Source organism: Colletotrichum orchidophilum (genome assembly GCF_001831195.1).
Source record: "Colletotrichum orchidophilum strain IMI 309357 chromosome Unknown Scaffold_13.1, whole genome shotgun sequence".
NCBI classification, from domain to species: Eukaryota; Fungi; Ascomycota; class Sordariomycetes; order Glomerellales; family Glomerellaceae; genus Colletotrichum; species Colletotrichum orchidophilum.
In genome coordinates, this window is record NW_019172969.1 from 232,918 (window position 1) to 248,810 (window position 15,893).

General features: G+C 51.5%; 6 protein-coding genes across 6 annotated transcripts; 3 read left to right on the top strand and 3 right to left on the bottom strand.

The window, feature by feature from the left end:
- Positions 1 to 739: 739 nt before the first annotated feature.
- CORC01_02333 (cytochrome P450 52A11) lies at positions 740 to 2,690 on the bottom strand (the record flags this gene model as incomplete). Its single annotated transcript, XM_022613983.1, has 5 exons — positions 740 to 814; positions 867 to 1,882; positions 1,941 to 2,127; positions 2,226 to 2,443; positions 2,501 to 2,690. The coding sequence occupies 5 exons, from the start codon at positions 2,688 to 2,690 to the stop codon at positions 740 to 742; spliced, it is 1,686 nt and encodes a 561-aa protein (XP_022479481.1).
- A 1,076-nt stretch (positions 2,691 to 3,766) lies between these two features.
- On the bottom strand, positions 3,767 to 4,985 carry CORC01_02334 (short-chain dehydrogenase/reductase; the record flags this gene model as incomplete). The annotated part of the gene is made up of 5 exons (XM_022613984.1): positions 3,767 to 3,972; positions 4,069 to 4,121; positions 4,178 to 4,593; positions 4,737 to 4,837; positions 4,907 to 4,985. The coding sequence occupies 5 exons, from the start codon at positions 4,983 to 4,985 to the stop codon at positions 3,767 to 3,769; spliced, it is 855 nt and encodes a 284-aa protein (XP_022479482.1).
- Positions 4,986 to 5,674: 689 nt separating this feature from the next.
- CORC01_02335 (uncharacterized protein) lies at positions 5,675 to 7,451 on the bottom strand (the record flags this gene model as incomplete). The annotated part of the gene is made up of 4 exons (XM_022613985.1): positions 5,675 to 6,012; positions 6,070 to 6,367; positions 6,427 to 7,218; positions 7,356 to 7,451. 4 exons carry the CDS (start codon positions 7,449 to 7,451, stop codon positions 5,675 to 5,677), a joined length of 1,524 nt encoding a protein of 507 aa, XP_022479483.1.
- A 1,565-nt stretch (positions 7,452 to 9,016) lies between these two features.
- On the top strand, positions 9,017 to 9,781 carry CORC01_02336 (short-chain dehydrogenase/reductase SDR; the record flags this gene model as incomplete). Its single annotated transcript, XM_022613986.1, has 1 exon — positions 9,017 to 9,781. The coding sequence occupies one exon, from the start codon at positions 9,017 to 9,019 to the stop codon at positions 9,779 to 9,781; it is 765 nt and encodes a 254-aa protein (XP_022479484.1).
- A 2,011-nt stretch (positions 9,782 to 11,792) lies between these two features.
- CORC01_02337 (FAD dependent oxidoreductase) lies at positions 11,793 to 13,502 on the top strand (the record flags this gene model as incomplete). The annotated part of the gene is made up of 6 exons (XM_022613987.1): positions 11,793 to 12,290; positions 12,347 to 12,627; positions 12,707 to 12,850; positions 12,904 to 13,013; positions 13,083 to 13,304; positions 13,360 to 13,502. The coding sequence occupies 6 exons, from the start codon at positions 11,793 to 11,795 to the stop codon at positions 13,500 to 13,502; spliced, it is 1,398 nt and encodes a 465-aa protein (XP_022479485.1).
- Positions 13,503 to 14,280: 778 nt separating this feature from the next.
- On the top strand, positions 14,281 to 15,495 carry CORC01_02338 (uncharacterized protein; the record flags this gene model as incomplete). Its single annotated transcript, XM_022613988.1, has 1 exon — positions 14,281 to 15,495. One exon carries the CDS (start codon positions 14,281 to 14,283, stop codon positions 15,493 to 15,495), a length of 1,215 nt encoding a protein of 404 aa, XP_022479486.1.
- Between the last annotated feature and the right edge of the window lie 398 nt (positions 15,496 to 15,893).

Consider the following 15,893-nt stretch of genomic DNA (forward strand, 5'->3'; position numbering starts at 1 on the left):
CTCCGATCACTGGGGACCCACCTGTTTGTGGCAACATGCCCCAGTCTGCAGGATCCAAGCTTGGTTTTGCGCCACATATATAGTGGCCCTTGCACCAGCCACATCTCCGACCCTCCGTGCCTCCCTCCTACAATCCTTCCGTTGAATCACGTCTAGCTTGTGTCACTGAAGCACGTTGTGCACCTCCAAGTAAGACAAGCGGCATTCGCGATTTTGATTTGCTAAATGCGACAGTGAAGCTAGAATCGTTGACGCAAGACTGTCTTACCAGGACGCATCTCACATCCACCAGTGCAGATTGTAGAGGGTTGGCTATAGAGCATGTGACGTAGGTGGTGAAAGCAGCAGGGCAAATCATGATTTGACTGGCACTTCTAGGGCACGGGATTACGAGGCAAAAGCTTCATGAGCGACCGATAAGATCGCTACAATATCTGGAGTTTCATGGTCAAATCACTGCGTTTCACCTCTTTTTCATTCTCAAACTAAACATGGGTTAGGATGAGCTATTCGACATCCTGTACCAATATTCAAGGTCAAGGAAGTCCAAAATATGAAAGAAGATAAGGAGACCCGTTGTAGGAATAAGCAAGTTGCCTTCCCAAGTGGAACCAGGCTACCGAGAAGTAAATACGGTTTCATGTCAAGTGAAAAATCAGCAGTCTGTGTTTGACACTGTACTATCCGCTTGCCAGGGGAACGAGATATTGCCAGGCGTCATCGATGAGTCGGTGAAGTCTCAAACTCTTTGTGAGGCCAGATGCCTTACCCGAACCCTCATGTTGTCAACCGGACGGGCAGTGATTTGTCTCGTCTGTAAGCGTGTTAGCGGATCTCAGCCTTGGACTGTTCCTCAAAAGGCTTACATTATAGAGCTGTGTGTTGGACTTGTATTGCCCCTTTTCGTTGATGGTGGGGCGGTTCTTCTCATCCAGCGTAGCCTCCCCCAAGCCGACCTTTTCAAACACGTACTTGCCCACAACACTAGCTAGAATCACTCTGGCCTCGATATTGGCAAGCTCCTGTCCGATGCAGTTCCTAGGCCCTCTCTCAAAAGGTCTCCACGCCGCGGCAGGTATCTCGTTCTCACCAGCCTTGCCGATGCCCATCTTTTCGTCATCGTTCGTGGCCATCGACGTGTCCGTATTGCCAAGCCATCGTTCAGGCACAAAATCATCTTTGGTACTTCCGTAGACGTCTGGATCTCGCTGGATGAGAGTTGCGCAGTTGTACAGAACCAAGCCGTCGACGCAGACGCTGCTATTGTCGGGTAGCTGCAGGTGGAAGTTTGCGCCCGGGGGGCAAAGGCGTGCTGTCCCGGCTGGGGGGTACAACCGTAGAATCTCCTTGATGACTGCCGAGGTATAGGTCATCTTCTGGGTGATTTCCTCCCCTCTGGTAAGCAGACCTTCCCGGACGACTTCGGGGCTCAGGTCCGGGCCGAATAGGCTCTCCAATTCGTTTCGAAGGCTCTTCATTGCTCGAGGAGTCCGCGATAGCTCGTAAAAGGACCATTGCAAAAGGATGCTGGTGGTGTCGTGCCCTGCGAACATGAACGTCTTGAGTTGATCCTTTGTACCATCGATGATGTCCTGCGTCAGGACAGGAGTGTCCTTTAGACTGAGGGTTAAAATGCTTCGGCTCGACAGCCCCTTGTCCTGCTGAACGTCATCAAACTTGCGACGAATGAGATCCTCTAGGAACATATTTAAAGACTTGGCAAGTCTCCTTCGTTTCCTGCCTAGTTGTGGGTTTTCCAACCACTTAAATATACCATTGCCCTCCTTGTAAGAGATTAAGAACTCCTTGTAACCCCTGATGAAGTCTCCCTGTTGATCCTCGGGAAGCTGGGCGCCAAGATCAACGTCCATCGTCACGGCGCCTGGTCATTAATTCTCAGTGACGTGTTGCTGTAAACATGGTGATTTGAGTAGACTTACCAATTATGTCGAAAGTCAGATTAGTGCATAGTGGCTCCAGTTCAAAGTCATCACCTGTGCCAACGAGTTCGTCGAGTTTGGCAAGGAATGTCTTTGTCTTTTCCAAGATCACTGGCATCAAACTCATGAGATGTTGGGGAGCGAAGCCGGGGTTGAAGTGTTTCCTCATGTCTTTCCATCCCGAGCCCTTTGAGACAGGTACACATTAGAATCTTTCTGCGAACTGTTTCCAAGCTCAAATGGTAAGGACAGAAACATGTTTGGAACGAGTGAAGAACTCCTTACTTGGGACATTACAATAGACCTCTCACCCAGTATCGGCGTCAGATACATCATAGTGTCGGATTTCGGTGCGCTGAAAGGCCACATCTTCGATTGCCTCGACACCTGCTCCGCAATTTCATGGCTGCGGATGACAAGCAAAGGTCGGCTGACAGGACGAAGATCGAGAAGCATGATAGGAGGATTCCCGATTGCCTCGAGCATGTCTCCCATCGTAGGATCTATGGTGTACATGTTAGTCAACGCAGGATCACATATCGTCTGTCGGCAGCACGTACCCAGTTGGGCGTCCTTCTCATCGCGTTTCAGGTGAAATTCGTTTACTGCCTTGAGATGGCCCCATATCACTCCAGGCTTCGGCTGAGGGAAATGGGCGTACTGCTTCAACCGGCGATAACTCAGTGCCGAATATAGGTACAGCAGAAGCGCCGGTAGCGCCAAAAGCGCCACAGACAACGGACTTAACATGATGGATTATCACGCTGAGCGAAATCTGGCAGGAAGTCAAAGTAAGTTCGGATGCAGGCCAGCAGGCGGCTGCCGGCTGAAAGTTGGGAGCGGGTGTGGTCATGGATATAAGGGATGGCTCTCATGCTAGCCTGCATCGGATGTGTAGGTTCCGTTCCAGTAGGCGCATGGATGAGCAGCCCACCTTTTCGTCCGGGACCAGTCGCCAGCAGCGCGGCCAACGCTATGATGCCTCGATTTACCAGCAGGAGTGCGCCGATTCGTCAGCTCGCTTCGTTCCAGGGTGTACATGGCTGGGGTCAGATACGAACATTGGGGTGAGTGCTACACAAGCTATCTTCCACGATTCTTATTGCTTTGTTGGTCTTCCGTTGGTTTACAAATGTGCATTCTCGGTTGTCTGCCCAAATGACTGAAGAAAGGAGCCCCTTGCATCCATGTGTTTTTAATATGTCAGGGTGACATCACACCGATTCAGATGTGCCGGAGTAGCGGGGAAGCCTGCTATGAACTCTGCGTTTCTCACAATCAAATAGTGCAATATTCCCTGGGCTTCGGTCCAGATGGCTTTAACCCGAATACGAACAGTCGTAGGCGAATATGTAAGAATATTAGGTACCAAGTTATCAACTATACCAAATTTAGGCTTCATCCTAGGAGGAAGAGCGTGCTGTCGTCAGTATAGAGCGATTTGAGATGCGTCTGAACCCTCAAGTCCTAGTCGCAATGGAAGTTCCTGTTCCTAGCCTGTTCCTAGCATTGAACACCCCCTCATTACTATATCCAGTCTGAGGCAGGGAGATGGTCAAAGTGTGCGACTTTTGCTGAACAGGAGCCATTTGTGGTTATATCTCACAGAGCAGATTTGCTTGTGAGTTCGAAGTCGAGACTTCCTAATAATCTTTGACAAAGCTCTGCCTTCTTTTGCCTACAGCAAAGGCAGTTACGTCTTTTCTATGTTCAATGGCAAGCTGGTACGCTGTTGGCATAAAATTGATTTTAATCTCAGCTACACTCTAGGAATAGCGAAGTTAGCTAGCTGAGTTCAAGCATCCCAATTTGAAACTTCACGCCGCTTAGTAGCTAGAAGGCACGACTCCAAGGCGTCCGCCGTCTGTCACGAGCACATTGCCATTGGTGTAGGCGCCTGCCCTGCTAACCAAGAACAGTGCCGCACCAGCCATATCCTCGACGTCTCCTGCCCTCTCTTCAGGAATGGTAGTCTTCGGCCAGCCGTCCTTATGTTCCTCGACTGTTGCAGTTGTCATCTCACTCGGGTAGACTGTTGTATAAGGTTAGCGAGTGCTGTTAGAGTATGGCTGATGAACTTCAAGTCCAGGAAAGGATGCTTAAGGTTCCCCCAAAGAATTAGACTTACACCCAGGTGCAATGACGTTGGCGCGGATGTTGAAGGGAACCAAAGTGGTACTCCTTCATAAGTGTCAGCAACGATATTTGACCAGGAAAGTAGGGGAAGGAGTATCCACAATTGCTTAAACATATGCACCACAGCTGCCTTTGACGCTGCATAGGCGAAGCCCAACGGGTTGCGGTTGTACGCGCCAATGCTGCTGGTCGCGATGACTTGGCTCCTCTGCTTGAAGTTGCTGCGCTTGTTGCCCTCGTCAAGGAGTTCGAGGAATGCTGCGACAGTGAAGAATACACCGGTGGTGTTCACAGCAAAGGTCTCTGTGAAATCTTTTTGCTCCCAGCCGAAGACAAAGTCGCGGTACTGAGCGATGGTTGGGTTAGGAGGCAAGCCCTTGAGAGGTGGTCCGCCGATTCCTGAGTTGGCGATGACGACGTTGACATATCCGTGGGCCTCCTTGATCTCTGCTACCGCTCGCTCGAGGTCGCTCTTTGAAGTGATGTCACCTTGGATTGTGCGAATGTTGCCGTTTTTCTAATTGGAGTTGAGGCACAGATGTCAGTCACAATGTGTCCCTCGAAGACGCCGTTAAGAGTTGGACTTGGTGAAAGTCATTGAATATGTATTTTAGGAACCTGAGTAGGGTAGATAGGCTCGAGTTTCTCAGTGAGACTCACAGCTGTTTTTGCCGCTTGTTCCAAAGTTTCTTTTCGTCGGCCGATGATGTACACGATCGCCCCGTTCGCCTCAAGACCTTGTGCAATCATGAGACCAATGCCTAGTTTAACACGTCAATGAATGTCGGAGCGCTGCTTTTGTGCCGTTCCTCGACGGCCGAATGACGTACCAGTTCCCCCACCGGTGACTACGGCGATGAGGCCCTTGACGCCGAAAAGATCAGCGGCGTTGAGGTTTGGAGAAGCCATCTTGGTAAGTAAGATTCGGTGATGAATTCCGGTCAAATTGATGTAAGGTAATGGTCGAATGTGTAGTCCTAGGGTTGAAGATAGCCTCTATTCGAAGAATACACCCCGGTGGTTTAAGTACTGGCGTCCGGCGGGGTTCGGCGAAACGACCCGCACCACCTATGGCGACATGGTCCGTTATCCATCACTGAGATCAATTGCGAGTGGCTGCTGACTGCATGCTGTCTGATCCCGATGTTCGGACGTCGCACGATTTTGATTCGTATGCATATCACTCGCTAGGCCTGCCTCAGACTTTACTTAGCTCATCAGGGAAACCGGCACTCAATACTTACGGTTCTTTCACGTGCATTTGCCGGTACTCCCTGAGTGTCAATGTCGAGGCATCATGTCAATTTGCAAGGAATGTTTGTATAAGACATTTGACACACTCCCATGCCGAATCGATGATGGCAGATGACAATTTATGATGGCAAGTCGCGCAAGTTGCTTTTGCTTATTTCCACAGCACTGGCATCCATCACTCTGCTTACCCTCACCACCCGTAATGATTGACATCTCTACTTATCTCAAGTATCAGAGAAAAAGCGAAATTCACACTTGCTAGCAACACCAAATTGATTAAAAGAATGAGAATTCCGTTCCATTCTGTACGCGTCTCTCATTAAGAAGCCGTCCACACATCACCTTTAATGGCTCTCGTTAGGATTCTCCAACCAAGGCCCCAAGCCTGCGCCATCCCTGGGCACGAACTTGGCCTGGAAACCTTTTGGTGTGGCAACGAACGAGAGGCCTTTTAGTCCTTTAATTGGATCAATCTCTACAGAGTCCGTTCCATCTGCAGGCAAAATGTTGAAGCGGGCGATCAAGTGCAAAAAGGCTGTGGACAGGGCACTGTGTGCGAGGTGGGACGCTACACACATCCGTCCGCCGATACCAAAGGCGAATTGATGCGCGTATTGGTCGGGTGCATTTGAGAGCCAACGCTCAGGGGTGAATATTTCAGGCTCCTTGAAGAGGTCAGGGTCTATTTTGGGTGTCAGTCAAGATTTTCATTTATGATAACTGAGTCAGGGCAGGTCACCTCTATTGCATGACCAGCTGTTCAAGAAAACCAGGGTGTTGGCCGGAATCGTGGCAGAACCCCAAGTGACATCAGTGTACGTTGCCTTTGGTAGTGCGAGCTTCAAGACGACGAAATATCGCGAGATCTCCTTGGTCAATGCATCTATATACTCAACCTTGGTAGAAGCATATGTGTTGGATGGCTGCTGTAGAACTCCTGCATCCCGGATGGCGGTATATGCTTTGTCTTGTATATCAGGGCGGTGCGCAAGTAGAAGAATGGCCCAAGCCAAGGTAGGCTGATTTGAGTCGGCGCCCTGAACCTTGTCAGGGATAATCCACTTGAGCTTTCGGATGATATCTAGGACAAACTCACTGCCATCATACTCAAGCTCACACTGATCAACTCTTCACGTGTAAGAGTTGCCGACTCGGGATCCTTTACAACAGCGCCTTGGATACAAGGCTTGTCTTCGCCCCGGGCAATTTCGTTCTTCAGGCGGCTGAGAAGGACATCGTTGTATTCCAGTCTTCGACGGCCGATGTCCATTGCGTGATTCTTTGGTGTTGCCTGCAGGCCTAAGTAACTGGCAATTGGCTCCCAGTATCGGAGTAGAGGTATGTAGTTGGTGTAGTTTTTCCCAGTATCACGCAATTTCGAAATTTCAGATTCGACGTAAATGATCTCGGCTAGTAAAGGATCATCCTCAAGGGATTTGACGTTGGAGGCTCTTGTCCCGTAGTTGAGGGTTAGACTGAGGTTGAGGGAGAAGCGTCTAACAGCTGGACGGAAGTCGAGATCCACGGAACCGCCACGGCATTCAGAGTATAAATCTTTGAGGAACTCCCGCGCCTCCAAGTTCAAGATCGGTGCATAGCTTTCTACCCGCGGGCGATTCAATGCCCCAGCTGCGAGCTTGCGGCGACGTTTACAAGAGTCATCCCACGGGCTAGTTCCGATGCTGGTGACGGATTTGCTGACTTTCCCATGAAAAACGTAGAAGGTTGGTCGAGACATCGTCGCATGCCGTTGCCCGAGGAATAGCTGTTTGGCAGATTCCACGGTGTTTACGACAACAGCCGTAGTGTTTCCCAGCTGTATCTGGAAGACGGGGCCATATTTCTTAGCCCAGATCCGGTACGTTTCTGCTGGCACTTGGCCTGAGTTCTATGTGATGTTAGTTCTGTTCTACAAGATCTCATGTTTTCAGGATGTGTAGACATTTCAGGTACCTGAAAAAGATTGCCAACAACAGGCCAGCCAAGGGGACCAGGAAGGTTTTTTATTCTATCTCGATACCTGACAACCTCGTTTTGTAGTAAAAAGGCTGTGATAGTAATAGCAGAGAGAACCGCAATGTACTCCAAGTAAATGATGAAGAAGTAGTGTGTTGCGGCCATCTTGAAGAATTTATCGAAAATGGAGGAACCTAGCAGTGGACTTCGCGTTCTTGCTCGAATTGAATGGATTGTGAATCATGGAAGTTCAAAAGAAACCCCCAGCAATTACTTCTCCGACTTATCAGACATGCTGACCATCAACCCCGCCATGTCGCCATATCCGGATCTCCATCAGCCTTCGACACTTATGCAGTTGACCATGAAGAGGGTGCAATTGGAATTCAGGAGCGTTTGCCTGGCCCAATTTTCTTCGCTTATGCATACGCCAACAGGGGTTTCCGATTTCAGTGCAACTTATTCGAGCGGAGGATTGATTTCCGTAGAGACCGGATTTCGGGAACAACGTCTTGCTCCAATTTCCAGCAGAGGGAAGCAGCACGCAATCACGTCAAACTCCTCGTTCTCAAGTTCAACAATACCAATGACGCCATTGCTTGGCTGAATGGCGGGCTGTGATGTCTTCAACGGGAGAGATTAGGACCACGAAGGAACTGGTTCAGACTATCTGCTATTTACCACTTGAAACCCAGATTACGATCGTAACCCAAGCAATTTGAAGACTGCAGGCGTGTTGCCCTTCAATTCACACTCCAGACCTATTTGCAATTAGTACATTCGTTGAAGTCGTCCCAAATAGCTTTCAATCCTATTTCATTTATGTCGCAGTCATCTTGGAATGATTTTGTGGCCAAGGTCTGTTTCAATCTGCCAAATATTTCAAGCATCTTCTACCAATACTCTCCTCGTTTGAAGGGACTCTGTTGGCTATCGCCAAAGTCTCTCTTAATGCATTCATTATCGCTGTATGAATACTCAAGTAATCAGGACAGGAAAGATGAGACTAAAAGAGGAGGCGAAGTGGCAGGACCAGGCAATGCCCTATTTCCTCTCGCCCGTTCTTTAACTGCTACAGCAGACGTTAAAGGTGGGGCCTCGTACTGTTCGAAGACAATCTGATGTGACAAATAATTTAAACCCGACGAATGAACTTGCTCCTGAAGCTATAGAACGATCACTATACCTGATGTCTAAAATCATTGTGCTCTTCTGCTGTTTCTCTAACAGCTCTTTAGCCGTTGCTCGAACTTTGGTGCTGTTGATCTCAGTCTCTTGCACGACTATATTAGAGCCCCATATTGGGACGAGAGGGTACAACCAACAAGGGACTTGTTTTCCCGCTAGACCAAATCGTTCACGAGTGCGAATTAAGAAGGCAACCATACAAGGCGATTTAGTCAGCCAGTGGAACATCCGTCAGCAGGTTACAGCCACTAAATCGGACATAGGCGCCTTGAGCGAATCGTGACGTCTTATCCCCGAATTTCTTTCAATGTGTTCCATTGCAAGTCGGCGCGGAACACGGCCTGAGCACGGATCGGATGATCAATGACGTCCATTGCCATAGGAAGCCCAGCCAGCCGCGCTAGAATCATCTTAGTGAGATATGTGGACAGGTATATAAATGGGATGTAGACAGACACTGCAATTCGAAATCATGTCAACCCAATCAGAAAGTAGCTTCAACCTGCACTACGAAATTGTCATCAAATTGAGACTAACACAAAATGGCACCAAAAGGACTCGCAATTATTATCGGTGCAGGACCAACTTCCGGCGCAGGGATCGCTCGCATTCTAGCCAGCCCTCAGCATGGCAACCTCGCAGTTGCTCTACTCGCCAGAAACCCCGAGAACCTCCAGAATCTTGCCGCCGATCTACGGAAGTCCTCAAACGGTATCCTCCATCCGTTCCCTACAGATACACAGCCCGAAAATCTCCGACAGACCTTCCAGCAGATCGCAGATCATGCGGACTTCAAGGACCTCAAACTGAAGCTCGCTATATACCACGTCAAGAACTCTAGCAAGAAGCCATTCCTGGAGGAGACGCCAGAGGCTTTCAACGACAGCATGAGCACCTTCACAACCGGAGGTGTCGTATTTGCGCAGGAAGCGTTGAAGCTCATGTATGCACAGAATGGAGGACAGACGCTACTTGCCGACACCGACGGCGCGAAGAAGGGCACCATCATCTTCACGGGAACACTGGGAGCCATGCGCACGAATCAGCAGTATGCCGCCTATGGTGCATCTCGAGCGGCGGCGAGAATGGTAGCGCAGGCGATTGCCAAGGAGCATAGCAAATTTGGTGTGCACGTGGTCCATGCCATAGCCAACGGCGGAATCATCGATGAAGACAACGAGAACACCAAGACCGGCAAACGAATGCGGGCGGAGGATGTTGGAGAGCTGTATCTCTGGCTCTCACAACAGCCGAGCTCACTCTGGACCCACGAGTTGGATATGAGACCGGCACAGGAAACTTTCTGATGTAGAAAGGTCTGAACGATTAGGCAAAGCGTTTGGTTCCGATGGATATATCCAATCTCACCAATAAATGTGATGCTCTGTATCATACATGATAAAGGATGTTGCTTTGAAAGAAGATGATCTTGATCCATCGCTTCGAGAAGTCTTCAGCATCTAAGTTGCCCTCCACGAGTAAGTTACATCTAGTACAATATGATTCACCAGACTTGATGAGGGAAAGAAGTCATCAGTTGAATATTCTTGACGATTGACTCGGGATCATGGAAAGCAAGGAAATTTGTTGCATTATACGTATTAGTGATCACAGGCGGTGGTTGCCTTATGGCTGTTGTAATGAAGCAGAGATCTCACTTTTAGATTGACAATGCTGCGTATTATGGAAGTAGGAGACTGGTCTGAAAGGCCTGATGTCCCCTACTGTCCTATGTATCACTGACGTTGTGGTTATAATCCAGCCCCTGATTCCCATTATGAAAAGCATATTCACTGCAAGACACCAAACCTACTGCTGAACCCCCGTTATCATTATCTACACATTGCCACATAGCACCTTGACTTATGGTTCTAGAGTATTGGTCTTCGGCTTGATTTAAATGCTCTCCTTAGGTTCCTCCCATTGCTCTTTCGAGAAGCCGGACCCTTTGCTTGGTTGATTGATTTAGTTTCCTGGTCATCGTCCGAAGTGACTTCCTTCGTAGTCAGCATTGTTGCGGTCCGTGATGCTGACAGCTATGCAGTCTGCAATAGCTAGTTAGCAGAAAACGAAGAAGAAATTGCGGGAAACGCAAATCTCAAAAATACTCCAACCGAAGAACAGAGGACGTTGCTTTCCTCGTTCCTCTTTTTTTTTTCAAAGAATTTCTCCTTTCCACGTCCCGTCAGTCTTCGAAACCAGTAGCCACACTCTTCAAAGAATAAGCAAGGGCTTCTTGACTCTGCACGATTGCTGGCAATCTCCAACCTCGGATGCGTTTCTCAAACCGTCCGTCGTTGCATTGTTGCTCTGCATCGGAGGGGGTTGGACTCATGCAGTAGCCCAAAATAGAAATCAATACCCTTCGTCCAACCCAGCTATAAATCGCAAGGGCCTTTTCTCACAATCCGGAAGCGGCCAAAACGATACCCCATGGTTGTGACCCATGAACCTGGCTACCCTCTTTGGTGGAGCACATATCCTTGTTCCCGGACCATTCCCTGTCGAGCGAACCCGGGGAGACGACTCCTTGTCTACAAGACTCCAACCAACGGTTTCAAAGATCGTTTTCATGGCCACAAAAGCATTATGTCCAGGATAACAACCGCCCACCATTGATACCCAAACTCGTATGCAAGAATAGGAGCTTACGTATCGACGTTCCACTGCTAATGTGACCTTTGCCCGGCCAAAAGCCGCACAGACCCAAACCAGCTGCTTGTTCACTGGGCCTGTCAACTGGTCTCCCTGGCCCATCGTCCGACCTATTCCCAGGTTCCCAGTCAAGGGTCCCTTCATCTAGCAAGATCGAGCGTTTCTGATCCATAAATCTGGCGTTTTACTGAGTTCCGGTTGGGAGGCTACGAGGAATGCGCCCCGTCGACAGAAGCATTGCCATCTGTAAAGGGAATCATGATCCGAACGGAGGTCTCAAAACCACAGATGCCCCCAGATTCGGGACCACTCGAATCGATTCGTGGGGGAACCCCGTCTCCTTTGTCCGGAGGGATGGCCTTGTCCGTGATCTAAGTCGGCCCGCATCTTCTAGTGCGCAATCACAGAGCCAATAGACATGGTCCATCATTGGACTTAGCATTTCCTCGCCTGCAGTTGAGACGCAGTCGCGCCGTCGCGCCATCGGCCCCTCATCCCCCACCTCGGACGAACCGCTACGTTGTACACATACATAAAGTATGTGATCGAAAGATCTTTCCTACGGTGCCTATCTTCTGTACGACTCTTCATCTCCCATGCAATAGCAGCCGCTTCGAGGGAAGGTAAACAAAGAACCGAAGGAATACATCACTGTATGCCACAATGGCCCCTCTCAAGATCCTCATCGCCGGCGGCGGCATAGCAGGCCTCTCCGCGGCCGTAGGTCTGCGCCGCGCCGGCCACCAGGTCCACGTCTACGAGCGGTCCGCACTCAACAACGAGATCGGCGCCGCGATCCACGTGTGCCCCAACGCGGCCCGCGCCCTCCTCGCCTGGGGCCTCGATCCCGTGAAGGCAAAATTCGTGCTCGTGAAGTGCAGCTTCCGCGCAAAGGGAGACACGCTTGAGAAGTTCCACGTCGGCAGGGAGGACTACATCGAGGAGAAGTACGGGGCACCGTGGTACTTTGCGCACCGCGTCGATTTACATGAGGAGCTAAAGAGGTTGGCGACGGAGCCGGAAGAGCCTGCCAATGGAGAGGCCGACGGCCTGGTCGAGTCTAAAGGGACAGGAACGGATGGTTTCAATGGACATGCGAATCCAAGGATTGGACTCGGTCGGCCTGCTACAATCCACTTGAAGAGCGAGATTGTGGCGTATGTGAGTGCCGACGTTCTGCGGCATCCCCGTAGACTTTGACTAACACATCATCTCAGGACCCCGAGGAAGCTTCCATAACACTGGCTTCCGGCGAGAAAGTGACGGGCGACGTGGTGATCGCAGCAGATGGCGTCCACACCATCGGGGTCGAGGCAATTCTCGGCCGCTCCAACCCCGCGGCGCCTCAGGGTCACTACAACTTCTGCTTCCGCTTCCTCATACCGGCCGCCGATGTCGAGGCGGACCCGGTCACGCGGTTCTGGAATGAAGGCGATGACGGTCGGATAAAGTTTCTGGTCGGGGACAAGAAGCGCCTGGTCTCGTATCCTTGCCGAAAGTGAGTAACTGGTTCTGCTCTTACACTGACAGTGGGAGACAGCAAGCAGAAGTCACGTCCGGATTGCTGACTGAAGCAGCAATGAAATACACAACTTTATCGCCATTTTCAACAACGACGATATTGAGTCTATCAAGAAGGAGGACTGGCAAGCCTCTGTGAGCAAAGACAAGCTGCTTGAGAGATATGGCGACTTCCACCCGAGTGTTTTGGCCATTCTTGAGTAACTGCCAACCAACCCTGTGAATGAACGAATGAGGCTCACACTTTTCTCAGCAAAGCTACCGAGGTCAAACAGTGGGCACTTCTCTACAGAGCTCCGATCCCTAGCTGGACAAAAGGAAAGTTGACACTGGCCGGCGACGCTGCGCATCCCATGTTACCTCGTGAGTTCAACGAGAGCATTTCCCGTCCACCTTGAGACAATCTGCTGATGCTGAAGGTGAAATATGTAGACCAGGGCCAGGGCGGTGCGCAGGGCATCGAGGACGGCGTCGCGCTCGGCATCGCGTTTGCGGGTGCTGAGGTCAGAGACGTCGAGGCCCGCCTGCGAGTATACGAGAGCATCCGCAGGAACCGTGCCAGCGTGATGCAGATCTTTAGTAATGCAGGCCAAGAGGAGCCCGAGTTGATCCGGGAAGAGGCTGCCAAGTTCATTCCCGCGGACAAGGTGCCCAGTACGTCGGATTGTGCGATCATGAGGGTGCATGAAGCCGCTGACACAATGTGCAGAAAACCCGGAAGAGTTCTTTGCATACAACTTTGGATACGACATCATCAGGGATAGCGTCCAGCAGGTGCAGAAGGTGGAGCCGTCGTTTGAGCTCCCGTCTTCGTTCTTTCAGAATGAGCCAGGCAAAGGCGTCTATCCCTAAGGCCCACGGAGGTGTCAGTTGACCAGGATTTGAGTGTGAGAAGCGGAGCTTCCACAAGGTATACATGGCTGTTGAAGGTTGGAATCAGATAACCCCCTAGAGGACTTGAGCCCGGATACGGCTGTTAGTCAGTAATACCCGTCCATCAATTGAGTGTTGTTGGCATGGATCTCTTGACGGAGAAGCACACGTTGCACGTGGTTTTGGAAAGTTTCTGGAATGATCCCAGAAAATGGCTGGGGCCGCGATGACGCGCCTTGGGGAGCTGCCCCCTCTTCCCCTGGGGCTAACGGGCCGTCCCAGGTTTGGCACACATATCATCGCTTTGACCTTGAGATATTCCACGCAGCCAGAGCCTCTGAAAATGAGCCATCTCTTCTCGTGCAAATCCAGATATCAATGGCAGGCGAGTATCTAAAGTTGCTATTTGCACAGTTGTAGTTCGCCAAGTCCCGACGCTCATCTTGGGGACGGCTATCCGGAAGCGGCTCCACCCCAACATCCCCCGCCAATCGCTTCCAGGGTCGGGTACAACTGCAGCTGCATCCATCCGACAGGCAAAGACACACGAATTCTTTCCCTTGCTGGCCGGCCGAACCTCTCCAGCTTCTTCCCTCGTTCAAACTCCCCTTCCCACGCGAGCAACCTAGTGAGTTTTTGCCCGCAGTTGTTGCGTTGGAATTTGATCGTCCGGCAGTTCTCGATTTCTAAAACACTGCCCCCATTCCTCACCTCTCACGCCCTCCTCGCTTGCTCACTCACTCACTTGCTTTTGGCCATGGCGAGATCTTCCTTCTCAGACGCTCCCCCAAGGGACTCGGCATATCTCGCACCCCGCGAGCCCTATGGCTACCCGACGTCATCCGCGCGGGACTCGAGATGGGATGTCGCTGAATACTCGCTCAGACCGACCTCCAGAGGCCAAGACCCCCCCTCCTCCTCTTCCTCTAGGCCGCGTTCACGATCTCGCTCCCGTGACGCCAGACCTCCCCGCGACAAAATGCACCGCAAGAAGCGACGCAGCGGCGGTGGAAGCGGCAGCGGCAGCTCCTCATCGTCCAACTCCCCCCCGGCGGCGAAGGCCGTTGTGAGCTCAAACACGGCCTCCTTCACGCCAGCCGCCATGTTCAGCAACCTCCAAAACGCCTTCCACGCATTCCAATCCATCCCTAACCTCTCCACCTCATCCTTTGAGCTGGGCCCCCTACCGGACACGCCCGTGACGAACCTCATCAACCCAAAGAACCTCCACCCGCCCCCCTCCCAGGCCGTCCTCCACGACCGCCTCGCCACGAACCTGCACCGTCACAGCAACGTCTACCTCATCCTCCTGGTCGGCACCCTCCTGGCGACCCATTGGCTCGTCCTCGCCGCCCTCTTCGGCGTCGTCAAGTTTGGCTTCTTCATCCAGTCCTACAACGGCCGTGACCTCGCCCGCGACCTCGGCGTGAGGAAGTACGCCTCCACGCAGAGCATCATGTCCGGCTTCGCCGCCCTGGCCGCCATCGTCGGCCTGTGGGCCTTTTCCTCGCTCTTTGGTGTCGTCTTTACGCTCGTCAAAGTCGCGGGCCTCGTCCTCGTGCACGCCGCTTGCTTCGATATATCAGCGGCGGGCGGCAGACCCGCTGCTGCTGCCGCTGCTTCGACGGCGGCATCTTCGCCTGCTCCGGCCCCAGGGTTCTTGAGACCGCCTGCGGCGCCCGCGGGCTGGGGACAGCTCTCGCGAGAGGCGGCGAACGTCGCGCAGCTCAGATCTGCCAGCGAGGGCAACCTCAGCGGCGCGCCGTACCCGAGCGGGAATGGATGGTACGCCAGCGAGGGGTACACTGGACCTCCGACGCCAGAGACGTACGCCGAGATGCCACGGACGCCGCGCTCCTTTGAGGCTTATGCTCCCGGTCCCCGAAGGGAGGAGCACGATGCCAGTGATCTGGCTTATGGGTACTATGAGTCCGGTCGGCCTCAGAGTTATGCCTCGGGCAGATCGTATTGAGAAAGTCATGAGACTGGGATATCATTAAATGTGAAGACGAAATGAGGTTCAAGCTAGGACCGGTAGATAAAAATAGCATCTCATCGGTTCAGGCATTCCATGTCCAGATTCCACGGCGTTGCGGGAGTCATCCCAGCATGGGTGATGCAGTGCCAGCACATTGAATTGACCAATTGGATCTCCATAATGCGTCGGCACTTCAAAGCGACCATGGTGTTGGGCAAACGCCAGGGTCGAAACTACTTCACGATAAAAAATAATCATTCAACATTCCGCAGATTCAGATGTTAGCCACGTTTGTGGACCTCGCCTTCCACGGTGTAATGGATGACGCGGTGAGTATTGGACTAAAGAACATCAATCTTCCTTGAACCAAAATAGAGAAAGACCATGGGAGA